Source organism: Micropterus salmoides, unplaced genomic scaffold, assembly GCF_014851395.1.
Source record: "Micropterus salmoides isolate LMB-PRFRI ecotype aquatic unplaced genomic scaffold, ASM1485139v1 Ms_hic_scaffold_4, whole genome shotgun sequence".
Classification (NCBI taxonomy): domain Eukaryota; kingdom Metazoa; phylum Chordata; class Actinopteri; order Centrarchiformes; family Centrarchidae; genus Micropterus; species Micropterus salmoides.
The window spans coordinates 4,740,597-4,755,703 of NW_024043372.1; the positions used below are offsets into that span (position 1 = coordinate 4,740,597).

At 39.9% G+C, this 15,107-nt stretch overlaps 1 protein-coding gene across 6 annotated transcripts in view; it reads right to left on the reverse strand.

Annotated features, from left to right (window-relative positions):
- Positions 1-5,874, reverse strand: part of LOC119886057 — a 54,319-nt gene extending 48,445 nt beyond the window's left edge. For 2 of the 6 annotated variants that reach the window (XM_038696545.1, XM_038696542.1), the window contains exons 1-7: positions 5,823-5,874; positions 3,488-3,552; positions 1,843-1,896; positions 1,370-1,652; positions 1,010-1,155; positions 537-819; positions 177-322 (exon numbers count right to left, since the gene is read on the reverse strand). In XM_038696545.1, the coding sequence (XP_038552473.1) occupies positions 177-322; positions 537-819; positions 1,010-1,155; positions 1,370-1,652; positions 1,843-1,896; positions 3,488-3,551 (976 nt within the window). In that variant the 5' untranslated portion in view covers position 3,552; positions 5,823-5,874. The remainder of the gene's footprint in view (positions 1-176; positions 323-536; positions 820-1,009; positions 1,156-1,369; positions 1,653-1,842; positions 1,897-3,487; positions 3,553-5,822) is intronic. The other 4 variants (XM_038696539.1, XM_038696543.1, XM_038696541.1 and 1 more) reach the window with 4 other exon arrangements.
- Positions 5,875-15,107: the final 9,233 nt, after the last annotated feature.

Below are 15,107 nucleotides of genomic sequence, written 5' to 3' on the forward strand. Positions count from 1 at the left end.
AAATGTTTTATTTAAGATAGTTTGAGAAATTCATACTTAGTATGACATGATTTGATCTGACCGAAGCCATTACAGAACAATCAGCATGTTTATTTGAACTTATACTGTCATTATCTGCTCAGAGGCATCTATTGGACACTATAGATGGTACAAATCAGCAGTTGGATCAGTGTTACCTGAAGGCTGACCAGTGACCTCCACCTCACACAGTGTCAGGTATTCTTGTCTTCCAGGAATCACAATGTTTACATAACGGCCTTCCATTCCATTGCAAACAAAGGTTTGTGAGGCCCCAGCAGCGATAGATGAGATCACTGCACATCTGATGAATAAGAAAACACAAGTATTTGTAAAATAATTTTACCAAGTGAATGTTATGCATAGATCTCAGCAGTAGTTGTATTTAGATACTGTTGATGTTATGGTGAAATATTACTGTTCGGAAATGATGTAGATCTCAAGTGCACTAATTTCCTCTAACTTACACAACAAACGTTAAATGCTCAAACCTAATCAAAGACACAAAGGTCTGTTACCTGGGATTAGCATTGCGGTTGTCGATGATGGAATTTCCGATGCGGATCTCAGCACCATTGAGCCTTTGGGGGCAACAATCTTTTCTGTTGGTGATTGTGACGGTGTTGATGTTGTACGTCTTCAGGAGGTCCAGACTCCACCATGGATTTTGATCCTTTTGTGTGACTGAACAGGACTTTTCTTGCCTGTTGCTAGCACGATTTCCATCAATGGCCCTTTCAGGGACATCATTCTCATACAGCGAGGACTGAGTCGCTTTCCCACCTTTAGCAATATTTGTATCTAGGCAGAGTCGTAAAATGTTTTATTTAAGATAGTTTGAGAAATTCACCAAAGTATTACATGGTTTGATCTGACCGAAGCTACTAAAGAACAATCAGCATGTTTATTTGAACTTATACTGTCATTATCTGCTCAGAGGCATCTATTGGACACTATTGATGGTACAAATCAGCAGTTGGATCAGTGTTACCTGAAGGCTGACCAGTGACCTCCACCTCACACAGTGTCAGGTATTCTTGTCTTCCAGGAATCACAATGTTTACATAACGGCCTTCCATTCCATTACAAACAAAGGTTTGTGAGGCCCCAGCAGCGATAGATGAGATCACTGCACATCTGATGAATAAGAAAACACAAGTATTTGTAAAATAATTTTACCAAGTGAATGTTATGCATAGATCTCAGCAGTAGTTGTATTTACATACTGTTGATGTTATGGTGAAATATTACTGTTCGGAAATGATGTAGATCTCAAGTGCACTAATTTCCTCTAACTTACACAACAAACGTTAAATGCTCAAACCTAATCAAAGACACAAAGGTCTGTTACCTGGGATTAGCATTGCGGTTGTCGATGATGGAATTTCCGATGCGGATCTCAGCACCATTGAGCCTTTGGGGGCAACAATCTTTTCTGTTGGTGATTGTGACGGTGTTGATGTTGTACGTCTTCAGGAGGTCCAGACTCCACCATGGATTTTGATCCTTTTGTGTGACTGAACAGGACTTTTCTTGCCTGTTGCTAGCACGATTTCCATCAATGGCCCTTTCAGGGACATCATTCTCATACAGCGAGGACTGAGTCGCTTTCCCACCTTTAGCAATATTTGTATCTAGGCAGAGTCGTAAAATGTTTTATTTAAGATAGTTTGAGAAATTCACCAAAGTATTACATGGTTTGATCTGACCGAAGCTACTAAAGAACAATCAGCATGTTTATTTGAACTTATACTGTCATTATCTGCTCAGAGGCATCTATTGGACACTATTGATGGTACAAATAAGCAGTTGGATCAGTGTTACCTGAACGCTGATCAGTGACCTCCACCAAAGTATTACATGATTTGACCGAGGATACTAAAGAAATTACAATTAGTGTACAATATTTGCTTTGAACTGTAAACATTGTGAAAACATTTTTATATCACAACTGTTATATTTGCATGGCTTAATGTTAAAAATTGCATTAGGGCTGGGCGATAAGTTAATGAAGTTGTCACGATCCTGTCCTGGGCTTGTCTGGATTATATTATTTTATATCTTCTTTGTGTTTTGATTTTGTTTTCTCTGTGTCTGGGTTTTGGGTTTCAGTCCTGTCTGTGTGTCTTGTTGGGGAGTCTGGGTTTTTGTTCCATGTCTTTGTTCCTAGTCCTGTGCCTTAGTTCATGTTGTAGTATTTGCTTCTAGTTCTTTCTCTGCATCATTTTGGTTTAGTCTGCTCGGTACTCTGGGTTCTAGTTCTGGTTTTGTCTGTTATGATCCCTGTGTTATAGTTGGTCGGTGTTTGTCTGTTTACATGTGTCCTGCCTGTTCTTGGAACTACCTGTTCATCATTTTGGATGTACCAGTCTCTGCAACCTGTAAGCTTTAATGTTTGTTTTTGGTTTGGATTAAAATCCTGAACTTGACGTCGGCTCTCTAGTGTCTTGCGTTTGGGCTCTGTGCACTCATCAGGATCCTGACACAAGTAATCAAATCCAAAACTCAGAACCTCAAACCAAACTAATTTTAATATGTTGGTTATTTAATTGTTCTAATCATGTTCCACACTGTTAGTGTTCATCATGTTGTTCATGTACTTTCCCCTTAAACACCACCGTGTGTATAGTCATGTGACTCCGCCCCTTCCCGTCATGTTTAGATTCCAGACAGCAATTTGAAGCATAGGGAGATGTTAGCTTGCACTAATCTCTTTCATTTTCCAGCAGCTGGAGAAACAACATTTTATTAACAGACTGACTCTGACCTACATGTACATTTAGTGCCAGTCTGACAACGTACTCAGTTTCATCATCATTTTCTGTTGCTTGCTCCTCACATTTGCTCACCCACACACACGCTACATTGCACTGCCCTTAAAAGACCTCACTTACTACTACTCTCATACCAGCACCTGTCACATAGATGTTCTGTGAAGAATGAGGACAGGAAGTTATTCGAACGCTGTAAAAATGCAGTAATGCATGTAAAAATCATTAGCAGCGCATTGATATTAATAATTGGGTGAAATTTTTGTATTGGCAGACATAATTTAACAGCGGCGATCCACCGAATATAAGAACACATTTGTTATGTGCATGTGAACATTACATTATCAATTACATTATCAATTACTATTTAGATAATCGATTTTTGATATCTGTGAATCAAAGAAAAAATCCCGCTTTTAATAGTTAAGCATATTCACAGCCAACCAACCTTGTCAGTGAACTAGTGCAAAAATAAAAACAAAACAATTGTAAATTAATCGTAAGTGTTTATTTAATCGTGATTTTGATTTTAGATCATATCGTCCAGCCCTAAGTTGTGTGCATGTGCGTTTGCTTTGTTTTGATTTATTGAAGTGAACTGGCCCTCTTAAAAAATTCCTTATTTATTTAAAAACTAAAATTGGTCAATGGAGAAATATCAACTTTACCAAGTGAAAACATTAAAACAATTATCTCACCAGAAAAGCCACTTGTCTGTCCCAGAACAGCCAATAAGACAAAGACCACACCTGGAGAAATCATCCTGTAGAGAAAGTTCACCACATTTCTATGTAACACTGATATTATTTTTTTAGTTATTAGACCATGATTTAAAGACATTTGCATATATTTACACACATACATAAGATTCATATGTACTTTTAAGACAAAGAACAACTAATTTCAAAATTTAAAGATCAGGAAAGAAGCTCACCTAATGTCCACCTCTACATACTATTTTCATCTTCATACACATGACCAAATAACTGTTTCTGTCTACACTCACACTTAAGGGCAATTTAGAGTCACCAATTAACCTGCATGTCTTTGGACTACAGGAGGAAGCCGAAGCACCCAGAGAGACCACAGACAGACATCGTTAACTGTAACAGTAAAGTCTGAACTGAGTCTAAATTAAAGCTGTGTAACTGATAATGGTCAACATGGAACACAAAAGATGAAATAGAATGTGAGGTTAGTGAAAAAATACACGTCAGAAGCATAGTTGTATGGAAGCCCTGAGAGGCAAGTGGAAAAAAGTCTGATCTTAATTTGTTTTCTTTCCTCTGCTTATGTCTTAATGACAGTTTTGCCAGGATTATCTTTCTGAGTTCCTTTTTTTTCATCTGTGAAACAGTTTTGCCAGGTGAACAAAATAGGTGTTGCTAGGATAATGTTTATTTTTTTTACTTTTATTTCTCTCAGGCAAATAACACACACACATTCACGTCTTCTTCCATGTGAGTTTTAATTTCTCTATTTACTCTAAACACAAGGTGCATAACCTGTCAAAAACATTTAATAATAATAATAATAATCCTTATTTGTAGAGCACTTTTCAAAAACAAGTTACAAAGTGCTTTAACAAGTGTAAAGAATAATACAAAAAAAAACAAGATAAGAGCATGAAAAATTTAGGAGGAGGCCCAAATGAATGTATAGTTGGTCTGAGGTGTCTATGGATTAAAAAAGATCCCAAAAAACAGACCATAATAGCTTATGAGGCCCTTTTGCACGCAATGGGAGGAGGTCAAGATCAAACTAAAGCTTGTTTGAAATGTCTATTTAAACAATGAAAAAGCTATTAATAATATGCCATTTGCAGGCACTTTTGAGACTAACTCCAGCTCCTCATAGTGATGGGATAGGACGGCTCTTCATTTAGGACCACTTCTGCTGAGATTAAAACTTTATTGTCATTATGCAGAATACGGATACAGAAGCATCTAACCAGAAGTGCAAAAATATAGTTGTTTTTTTTTACAGATGAGTGCAGTTATGCCATATCTTACAATATGCAGTGACGGGAGCTAGCCATCAGTTACTTCAAAGAGCCGGCTCATAGAGCTGACTCGTTCACGGCCAACACATCACTAGCTCCACAGTTCCCTTGTCTACTGTTGAGTTGTGCACAGTGCCAGGCTTCACTATGGGATATGTTGGGATATGTTGGTAAATGTTGGTTTCTTTTTATTTGTTTGTTTTTTGAATTCTTTGTATTAAAAGACAGTTTAAAACATACATAGCAATCACCATCTATATCAAATGTTTTTGCTCGTAGATAAATTCCCACCCGCCTTTAATTAATTATTTTTTAAATTTAGATCTAACTTGCCTTTATAAGATCCCTTACCTGACCAAGACATCAAGATCCCAAAAATGAAAAAACAAACGTGAAAAACAAAAAAAAGGGAGATGATTGTATGAACGTAAAGAGAGTATCAGCATAAATGTTTCTGTTAACCTTTTCCAAACATAAAAAAAAAACAATCTTCCGGAAGCTTGTTGTTCAGTATCAGGAATGTTAAGGATTGTATCACAAACTCTTCCCCCTGGATCTGATGCACATTCAGACCTTTCTGAAAAATGACTATTGGCACATATTTATAGCTTTAGCATTAACCTGTTATAGTAACTAGGCATAACCCAAATACATCAATCATTACTGTACATTCATATTATGTACATAATTAAATGGTTTTAGCACCATTGCTGGGAATAGTAGTTATTTTATCAGCCTCTCAAGCTGTTGCTCATCCTCATTCTCATTCTGAATTATTTTGTTAGTATTTGATGAATAAGTAGCATCAATATACTATCCATTTCAAATTGCATTACATCTCTCAAATCCAAAACTTTATAACAACAAAACAACAATTTTACCTAAGACATTTTCATTTTTGTTATGAAGATATTTATTATGGGATTTTTAGCTTGTCATTACCTATCTGCAATGTGAAGAGGTACCTAAATTTATCAGTTACTACTTTAATGGCAAAAGAATGTCAGTCACTAATCCAATCAAAGACCTACCTTGTAGTTTTCAAACACCCTGGAAGCAGCTATGATCTGCATGTTTCCAGAGAGAGCAGTTATTTTATACTTTATTGCAGAGTATTGTTTGTTTAATGAACATCCTAGTCACATAGGTGGTGTTTGCAAACCTTGTAAATACATCAATTTTTATCAAATGTCATGTGCCTAATCTCATGTGAATGTGTACTCTTTGCTGTGGCACCAAAGTCAATATTTGTTCACCAGGGGCAGAGTTTCACTGGAAGTCAAAAAGATACAACTATCGAAAACAAACAGGCAGCAGAAAAATGTAAATCCAAAACAAACAAATTGGCAGTATTACTGGGAGGCTGGTGGTGATGGTGTATAGATAAGATGCTTGCCATTGGCGTGGGAAATACCATTGCTCCAGAGGGGTGCAACCTCTGACATGTGTAGCAATTCTAAGTCGCTTTAATAAAAGCGTCAGCTAAATGAGTAAATGTAAATGTAGGCGTATGTTGGGACCAGGACAGTATGAGAACAAAGTTAATGTGGCCTGCATGGAATTTCAGAAGCATACTGTAACTGAGGCCTTCTACAAAAAGGGCGGTATAGGCTGCAAAATTCTCACTTGAATGATTAAATGATGTTGAAGGCTGACGCTAAACTGTATGACTGTATCTCTGATGTATTAAAATCTAAAAGCATCAAGAAAATTACAACAATATGACAATGTTGGTTATAAGTTTCTCCTCCAGTGTGTCTCTTCCAGAATGCATCTCAGAGTTTATGATACATGTGATTGTTGTCTCTTTCACACAAAACAGAGACATAATTTGTTTCTATAAAAGAAACCAATTTTTCTATGAAAGAAACCAATTTCGAATCTTAACTTTCTCATCAAGTCATAATATTAAATATGTGATTGTAAAGATGTTCATCCAACCAAATACCAAGTTATTTGCAAACTGGAACATGTTCTATAACAGAACCATCCAGAGACAAATCTGAATGTGCACGCTCCCTGCATATTGAGATATCCAATCCTAACTTCTTTATATATTTCAAGAAGACATCTGTTAGGCCTGTACCTGATGTGTCAAGCACAGGCAGGAAAGTAACAAAATGCTCGCTAACAGTAGCACAGACACCAACTTGGCATTTGACAAGGCACAGTGTCACAGAGAGCTGTTCTATTGTTCTCTTTTTCTAATGGGGTGTTGAGCATGTGGAGGTGGGAGATGGCAGTCTCTCAGACAATCAAATGATATGTTTTTCTCTTCCTATCATTTTGATAGCATGTCTCTTTCTTCTCCTCGGTGCAAAAAAGAGAAGGGAAAGGATAGAGATATAAAAAAACAACAGATTTTGTCCTTTGCCATCAGGTCCACGAAGATCATTTGTCCTTATTTTGGGGGGATAAGTAATGTTCAAGTTGTTTGTCTTTTATTTCTCACTTCCACAGATCTGAATACCAATGCTCTCTGTTTCCTTTTATCAACAACCAGCAAAGCTTGGTGGCTCAGCTAACTAAAGTATTTGCACTACGAGGTTGCTCTTACAGCTTTCCTAAAATTCCTTAATTTTTATTTTAACTTCAGGTGGAGTGTGGTTAGCTCACTTAGTGCCCGTCCAATGTACGAGACTGAGTCCTTATTGCTATAGCCTAGGTTTGAGTCCAGCCTATCACCCTTTGTAGCGGGTTGCCCCCTTTCACACTCCTCATTTCCTATTGCTATTCACTGTCCTGTCAGCAGTGGTTATCAATGTCGCCTCACAGCAAGAAGTTTGTGGGTTCGAACCTAGGTCTTCCAAGGCCTTTCTGTGTGGAGAGCCACAATGCCATGGGCATCCTGGTGATGGACACTAAGGATGAATCCCATTTCACCACTTGCCCCTACCCCTTCATTTTGCAATTTCACACCTAGAGGTAAGGTATCCGGGTTCTTGTTGCAATACAGGGGTAACTACACAGCCCTCGAAACAGAGATGTTTCAGAGGCACATTTCAAACGGAGGGCTACGAGAAAGCTCCCAGAATGCATTGTTAGACTGAAGAAGTGAACCAAATGCCACACCAAGTTTATGCATTTTACAACAAAATGACAAAAAGTCACACCCCTATCGACCAAATTGTTCTTTTCTCTCTCTCACTCTATACACTATTTTCTTTCTATCTTCCTCCTAGCTCATACACTATACTGCCAAAAGTTTTAGGTGGTGTATAAAATCAAGCACCTAGGCATGCAGACTGCTTCTACAAACATGTTTGAAACGAAAGGTCACTCTCAGGAGCTCAGTGAAAGCATGGTACTGTGATAGGTTGCCACTTGTGCAATCCATCCAAGTCCATTCGTGAAATTTCCTCACTGCTAAATATCCCATGGTCAACTGTTAGTGGTATTATAACAAAGTGGACGTGTTTGGGAACAACAGAAACTAAGCCACAAAGTGGTAGGCCACGTAAAATCACAGAGCGGGGTCAGCGCATTCTGAGGTAATTTTCAATAGCATAGACTGGCACCAGACGTGACCATATTTGGACGAGACGGTGGACCCGGCTCGTGTGAAGCTAGCTATCTTGGTTAGCAAGATGCATCTGTAAGTCATGTTAACTGTAAGTTTAACCAAGATGATAATTTTATCTAGCGAGCAACAGGCTTAAAACAAAATGTAATCACCAGAGAAAATGAACAGCCAACTCTTAATTCTCTGGTTGAACTGGAAAATAACAAAATATTTGACAAGTTTCAATCTGGTTTCAGGAAGTACCACAGCACTGAGACTGCCCTGCTTAAAGTTACCAATGACCTTTTAATGTCTGCTGATGAAAGCATGTGCTCAGTCCTGGTACTCCTGGACCTTAGCGCTGCTTTTGACACCATTGATCACAACATCATGTTAGACAGACTCAGGCACTGGGTGGGGATCTCTGGTACTGCCCTAGAATGGTTTTCATCTTACCTGTCAAATAGGAAGTTTTGCGTGTCTGTAAACAACTATGTCTCTTCGTTCTGTCCAGTTAAATATGGTGTGCCTCAGGGGTCGGTCTTAGGACCCATTTTGTTTTCCTTGTATCTGCTTCCCCTTGGACATATTATCCTTCAACATGGTATTTCTTTTCATATTTATGCTGATGACACACAAATATACTTGCCCGTCAGATCCACAGACCCTGGAATGCTGAGTTCACTTAACAACTGCCTTTGTGAAGTTAAAAAATGGATGTCAAATAATTTCCTCCAGCTGAACTCAGACAAAAAAGAAATCCTGGTTATTGGGTCCCAGCAGATGCCATCTGTTGGTTCCCTACTAAATCACATTAAGCCTGTGGCAAAGAACCTTGGTGTTTGGTTTGATAGTAATTAAAATTTCGAGCAGCACACCACAAAGCTTCAATCATGTTTTTATCAACTTAGAAATATAGCAAAAATTTGATCTATGTTAACTTTTAAGGACACCGAGACCATTTTACACGCCTTCATCTCATCACCCCTGGATTATTGCAACAGCCTTTTCACCTGTTTAACCCAAAAATCTATTGATCGACTCCAGACTGTCCAGAACTCAGCTGCCAGGCTTTTAACCAGAACAAAGAAATATGACTACATTACTCCTATTTTAGCTTCATTACACTGGCTCCCAGTATGTTTTAGAATTGACTTTAAAATTCTATTGATCACTTTAAAAGCTCTTCATGGCCTCTCGCCTTGTTATATTTCTGACCTTTTAGTCCCATACGCACCAGCACGTACCTTGAGATCCTCGGGCAGAGGTCTGCTGTCTGTTCCAGAGTCTCGACTGAAAACTAAAGGGGACAGAGCGTTTGCTGTCAGGGCCCCGAGGCTCTGGAACAGCCTGCCCGAGGAAATCAGGTCGGCTGAGTCAGCGAACTCTTTTAAGTCCCTTCTTAAAACATACTTTTATAGGAGAGCCTTTCCCGATCTTATTTGACTTTATTTTATCCCTTTTATTTTATTCTATTTTACTAATTTTATATTTATCTTAAATGTGTATTTTAGTCTCTTCAGTGTTTTCATGCTTTTATCTTGTATTGTTTTTGTATTATTGTCTTTTGGGTATTATTGTCTTTACACTTTGTAACTTGTTTTTACAAGTGCTCTACAAATAAAGATTATTATTATTATTATTATTGTCTCTGGGGTTTTTTTGTGCCCACTTACTATGCCAACATTCTATGGAACTGTTAACTATTGATACCTTTTAAGTTAATGTTAATGTTAAATCACGGGCTTTTGTCAACCAGAGCTCTGCTGTAAACTGTGCCACAGACGTCCACTCCGTCGATTGTCCGGCCGACCCCTTCTCCTCATGCCCAGTAGGGGGAGTGACTGACATCAGCCCCATTGGTGGTCCGACCGACTCCCACTACTCGTGCCCAGTCGGAGGATCGACTGACATCAGCCCCGTTGGTTGTCCGACCGACTCCCACTCCTCGAGCCCAGTCGGTGGATCGGTCAGTTTCTACTCTGTCGGTGATCCAACCGAGTCCTACTCCTCATGCCCAGTCGGAGGATCGACTGACATCAGCCCCATTGGTGGTCCGACCGACTCCCACTCCTCGAGCCCAGTCGGTGGATCGGTCAGTTTCTACTCTGCCGGTGATCCAACCGAGTCCTACTCCTCATGCCCAGTCGGAGGATCGACTAACATCAGCCCCGTTGGTGGTCCGACCAACTCCCACTACTCGTGCCCAGTCGGAGGGTCGACTGACATCAGCCCTGTTGGTTGTCCGACCGACTCCCACTCCTCGAGCCCAGTCGGTGGATCGGTCGGTTTCTACTCTGCCAGTGATCCAACCGATATTTCGATTGTGAAGTATTTCTTGAATAACCCAGAATATGATCATGGCGTCTTTTGAACATTGAAAATAATTTATTAGCCTAAATGTTTAGGCTCAAGAATTATTATCCTCACATGGGACTGAATGGAAATACAATAAAATATTTAAAAATTGTTACTTACTTACTGATTGAATCTCTAACTCTCAGTGACCTTTAATTGGGGGAAACAACAGAAAAGAAAAATCTTATTCATGCTCAGAGAGGAGACAAATACTGTGTGTCATGGCATTTGGGTTTTTTTTTGTTGTGTAATACATGCCTAGTTACTAATAATATACTGGAATACTTTTTATTGTTTGTGTTTCCTTGCATTACCCATAGGTGGTGGTTTCAGCTGTGAGAAATGTCAGCAAGCCATACAGAAGAAGCTGCAGTTGGAACATCCAAGGAGCATGTGAATGCATAGTAAGCTGTTGGTTGTTAATGTTATGAAATCATATTAATGTATAACTAATACCATCATGACGTGTTTGACTATGGTGAGAAGGAGATATAGTTAAATGCACATTTATCCAAAACAGAGCTGACATCAGATATTCTATGCTGGACCAACGGACCAGTAACTAGTTCTCGTCTACTGAAAACTGACAGCCACATAGTTTTGCCTAAAGGAGGCAACTGCATGAGCTTTCAATCCAGATTACAGTGTGAAACGGATTGTGTCGAGAGTGAATCCTAGAAATCTAGTGTCATGGGAAGACCTGCTGTTTCTCTGCAGACCTTGGAACCCAGAGGTTGGAGAAAACCGGAGAGCTTGGAGCGGCGGCAATGGGTTAGGATGAGAACGGGTACCACTTGGGGGCATGTTAGGCCACGCCACTGAAGCAAGCTGTGGTTTGGAAGCGGTGTAGATATGGATTTTTGGTAAAACTGTGCCTCTGACTTGGGGACCCAATCTAGAATAATGGCCATTTAATCGTCTAAGTGTATAGAGAAAGTGTACGCAACTTTTCAGGAGTAGTTTCCTCAACCGGGTGGATGTTCTCCCTTTCGGGTAGTTGCCCTTCGAGGGATCTTTTAGTTGGCGGTTAGTGAGGAAAAGGCATGATAAGAAGATCAAGATTAGTAGAGTAGTTTACGATGTGTTTGAGTAAACTAGTGTGCTGAAGAACAGGAGATGAAGATGAAGAACGGGAGATGAAAGAATTAGGATTAGCTGATGGAGAGGACCAGGATAGGGGAGGGCTGCAGAGTCGGGCTCGTGGAGCATTGGATGTGGGCTATTTGACGAGATCACACTACTGCCAGTGCTTCCTATGTTGTAGGACGAGCGGTGAGGACTGCGGAGCAGACGGAGCGACCCGTGGAGCCGCTGGGCCATGGGACGGAGGAATCGGCCGAGTAAGTGTTTGCCGTTGCCAAGAGCTGGCGAATTATGGAACATTTCACTCTTATATAAGCCCTCTTTTTAACCTGTGGCATGACATTGATTTTAGTTCGGCTTTTTAAACTTATAAACATTATTTTAAATGTGGTAATAAATTGTTAAAGTTATTTTCGCCTTTGTGGTTTGTTACTGCTCTGCTCCAAACCCAATTTGAAAGAACCTGTGTGTCTGTGAGTACTAGGGCTCATTCCCTAGGTGGCGTTGTTGGTGTGCCTTTCAAAATATGTTTCTGAGATTTTTTAATTGAGAATTTTATTTGTGTACCAGCTGCACGACCGATAATTTGCTGTTGTTGTTGGCTGGATACTTTTAAAAGATATTTTTAGTTAAACCTTTTAATTGTAACTTTTATCACGAACGGCCACGCCACATTATAATAAATAAATTTATGTTAAGCTTTCTCCATTGTTGCGGCCTGAGAGCCTGGGTCGTAACACCCTGCTAGTTAGTTTTTTCCCTGTGGTTTTACATTTCACTGCTGCCTGTTTGTTTTGGATCATTGTTTCTTTTAGAGTTCCAGTAAAGCTCTGTCTATCTTGAACAACTATTGACTTTGTCTCCAGTGTTGTAGCAAAGTCCAAACACCAATGTCACATGTGATCAGACAGACACAGCAACTCCTGTTTCCTCTGTTCCATTAGCTACATGGCCAACTCCAGCTCCTCGAGTCCAGCCGGCGGCCAAACGCCTGCTCCCATGGTTTGGTCATGGACCCAGCTGACTCCTGTACCCGGTGTCCTGTCCTGTCCGACTCCTAACCCTGTTCAGCTGCATGCTAATTCCTGTCCCTGCCACTGCTGCTGAGCCACAGCAACAACAATGAAACAACATAAGTTAATAATAAGCCAACAGTGAAGGAGGAAGTCAGTAGACTCATTGTCTCAAACAACTTCAATCACAATACCGTACACAATAACTTCTGTTACCACCTGGGTCAAGGCTGGTAACAAAAAGGGAGGCCTCACACAGATAATAAGAACAAAAGTGGTTTATTTAACTCAAACTAACAAACAACTTAACTAAGTTGGTGGCGTGGGTAGATATGAGGAACATCAGTCATGTCAGAAGTGTGTGGATGAGTGAGGATGAAGTGTAATAAATGTTGGTGGGTGCAGCAAATCAAACAAAGGAACAAAAGCTGAGGTTGAAGCAGCAGGCCAGCAGAGAGAGTGATTTCTAGAAAGGCGGCCCTTTTATGTCCTCTAGGAAGCCCAACCCAGATGGGTAGGTAGACGCATTGGACCCTCCCAGCTCTACCTACAAGCCACACCCAGAATCTGCAAAACAGAGAAGACATACAGGCAGGCAGACTGGGGAAGTCTTCACACTACAAACTTCTTAAAAGAATAACAGAATTTATTCACTTTAGCACGGATTAACAATCACAACTTCAGTAAATAAACCACTACTATCTAATCTAAGTCAAACAACAAACCTACAACAATCAGCAAACGCAGAGATAATGTGTTGTTTGTGTGTGTAAGTCAAGGTAGATGTGTGTTAACACAAAGGGAGAAGGTGAGAGAAAGAGAGGGTGGCCGGAGGGATGGAAATAAAGTTTTTGGTCCACCTGACACTGTGGCATGTGGATTCTAAAATCAACCAACTCCTACCAATCCTCAACTATTTTACTAGCCAACTTTTTCTTGTTAACCGGCGTTGTACGTGCATATGAATGATAATACAAGTTGTACAATATTCAAACACTTTTATTTCATAAGCTGAAAATACTGACATTCTCTCTTTCACTCTCATGCACACATAGCACACACACTCACACCCCGACACACAAACCATGAAACATTCCTTCAGCTATGCTCATGCCCAGTCCCAGTTCAATGTCCCTCTTCTGTTCAGAATCAGATTTTTGAAGTTTCAGGGGCGCTTTCCTAAGCACTCTGTTGGCACTACTTTGCCTTACATGGCATTATGTTGGGGATTAGGGTTTAGATGCCATCAAGATTTATAATATTACTATAATTTAATAATTAATACAATAATATAATTTAAAGTTATATTATCTTTATGGCACCACACTTGAAACAACATAACTTAACAGCCCAGTGTTTCCCACACATATGCTTTACTTAGGCAGACCGCCCAGGGAGATTGTCCAGTGCGGGCAAAAGTGCAGGCTATTGATGACTATGCCCCGCCTCCAACTACAAAGGTGCTCATGCGTTTTTTGGGGTTTGTGGGTTATTACCGATGTTTTTGTTGCTCCTCTCACAAACCTGTTGAAAGCAAATGTTAAATATGTTTGGTCCGCAGAGTGTCAGAAGGCGTTTGAGAGTGTGAAGGCTCTTATGTGTAATGTTCCAGTTTTGGCTGCTACTCAATGGGAAAAGGCTTTCAAACTTGAGATAGACGCTAGCTATGTGGGTGCAGGTGCAGTGTTGTTGCAGGCTGATGATTTGGGGTTGACAAGCCGGTCTGTTTCTCTTCAAGGAAATTCAACAAACACCGGCTGAATTATTCAGTTATTAAAAATGAAACCTTAGTTTTGGTCTTGGCTTTGCAATATTTTCATGTGTTCATGTCAGTTGTGTGCCTGTGGTGGTCTTCACAGATCATAACCCTTTGACCTTTCTTAGTTCTTTGCAGTGTCCTAACCAGTGGCTGGTTCATTGGGCCCTTTTCCTGCATTCCTACAGCTTGGACATTTGTCATATTAAGGGGCCTTTCTCGGTAGTGGTGAGTCTCGGTACGCTTTGTGGCTTTTCGCTTGTGGTATGAAAGCAAACGAACCAACCACAGGATTTTATGGTAGCAGAGATGTGATTGGAGCATTATTTCCAAAGCTAAACCACTAATAAATCCATCTTCTGACCGAAAAATGTGTTCAGCGATCTTATAATTGATCTGTATAAGCCACTATGATTATGAAAATCATTTGGTAACATATACTTATCAGCGCTGGTAGGTATTTTCCCTGATTAAACGGTTAACTGTTTTACGTTATTATTCATAATAGGCTATGCAGTTGATCCGCGGTCTAACAATACTAATCAAGCTTATAATAAATGATTACTTCATGAGCTCTTTGCGATACAGATCAGAAGCATTAAAG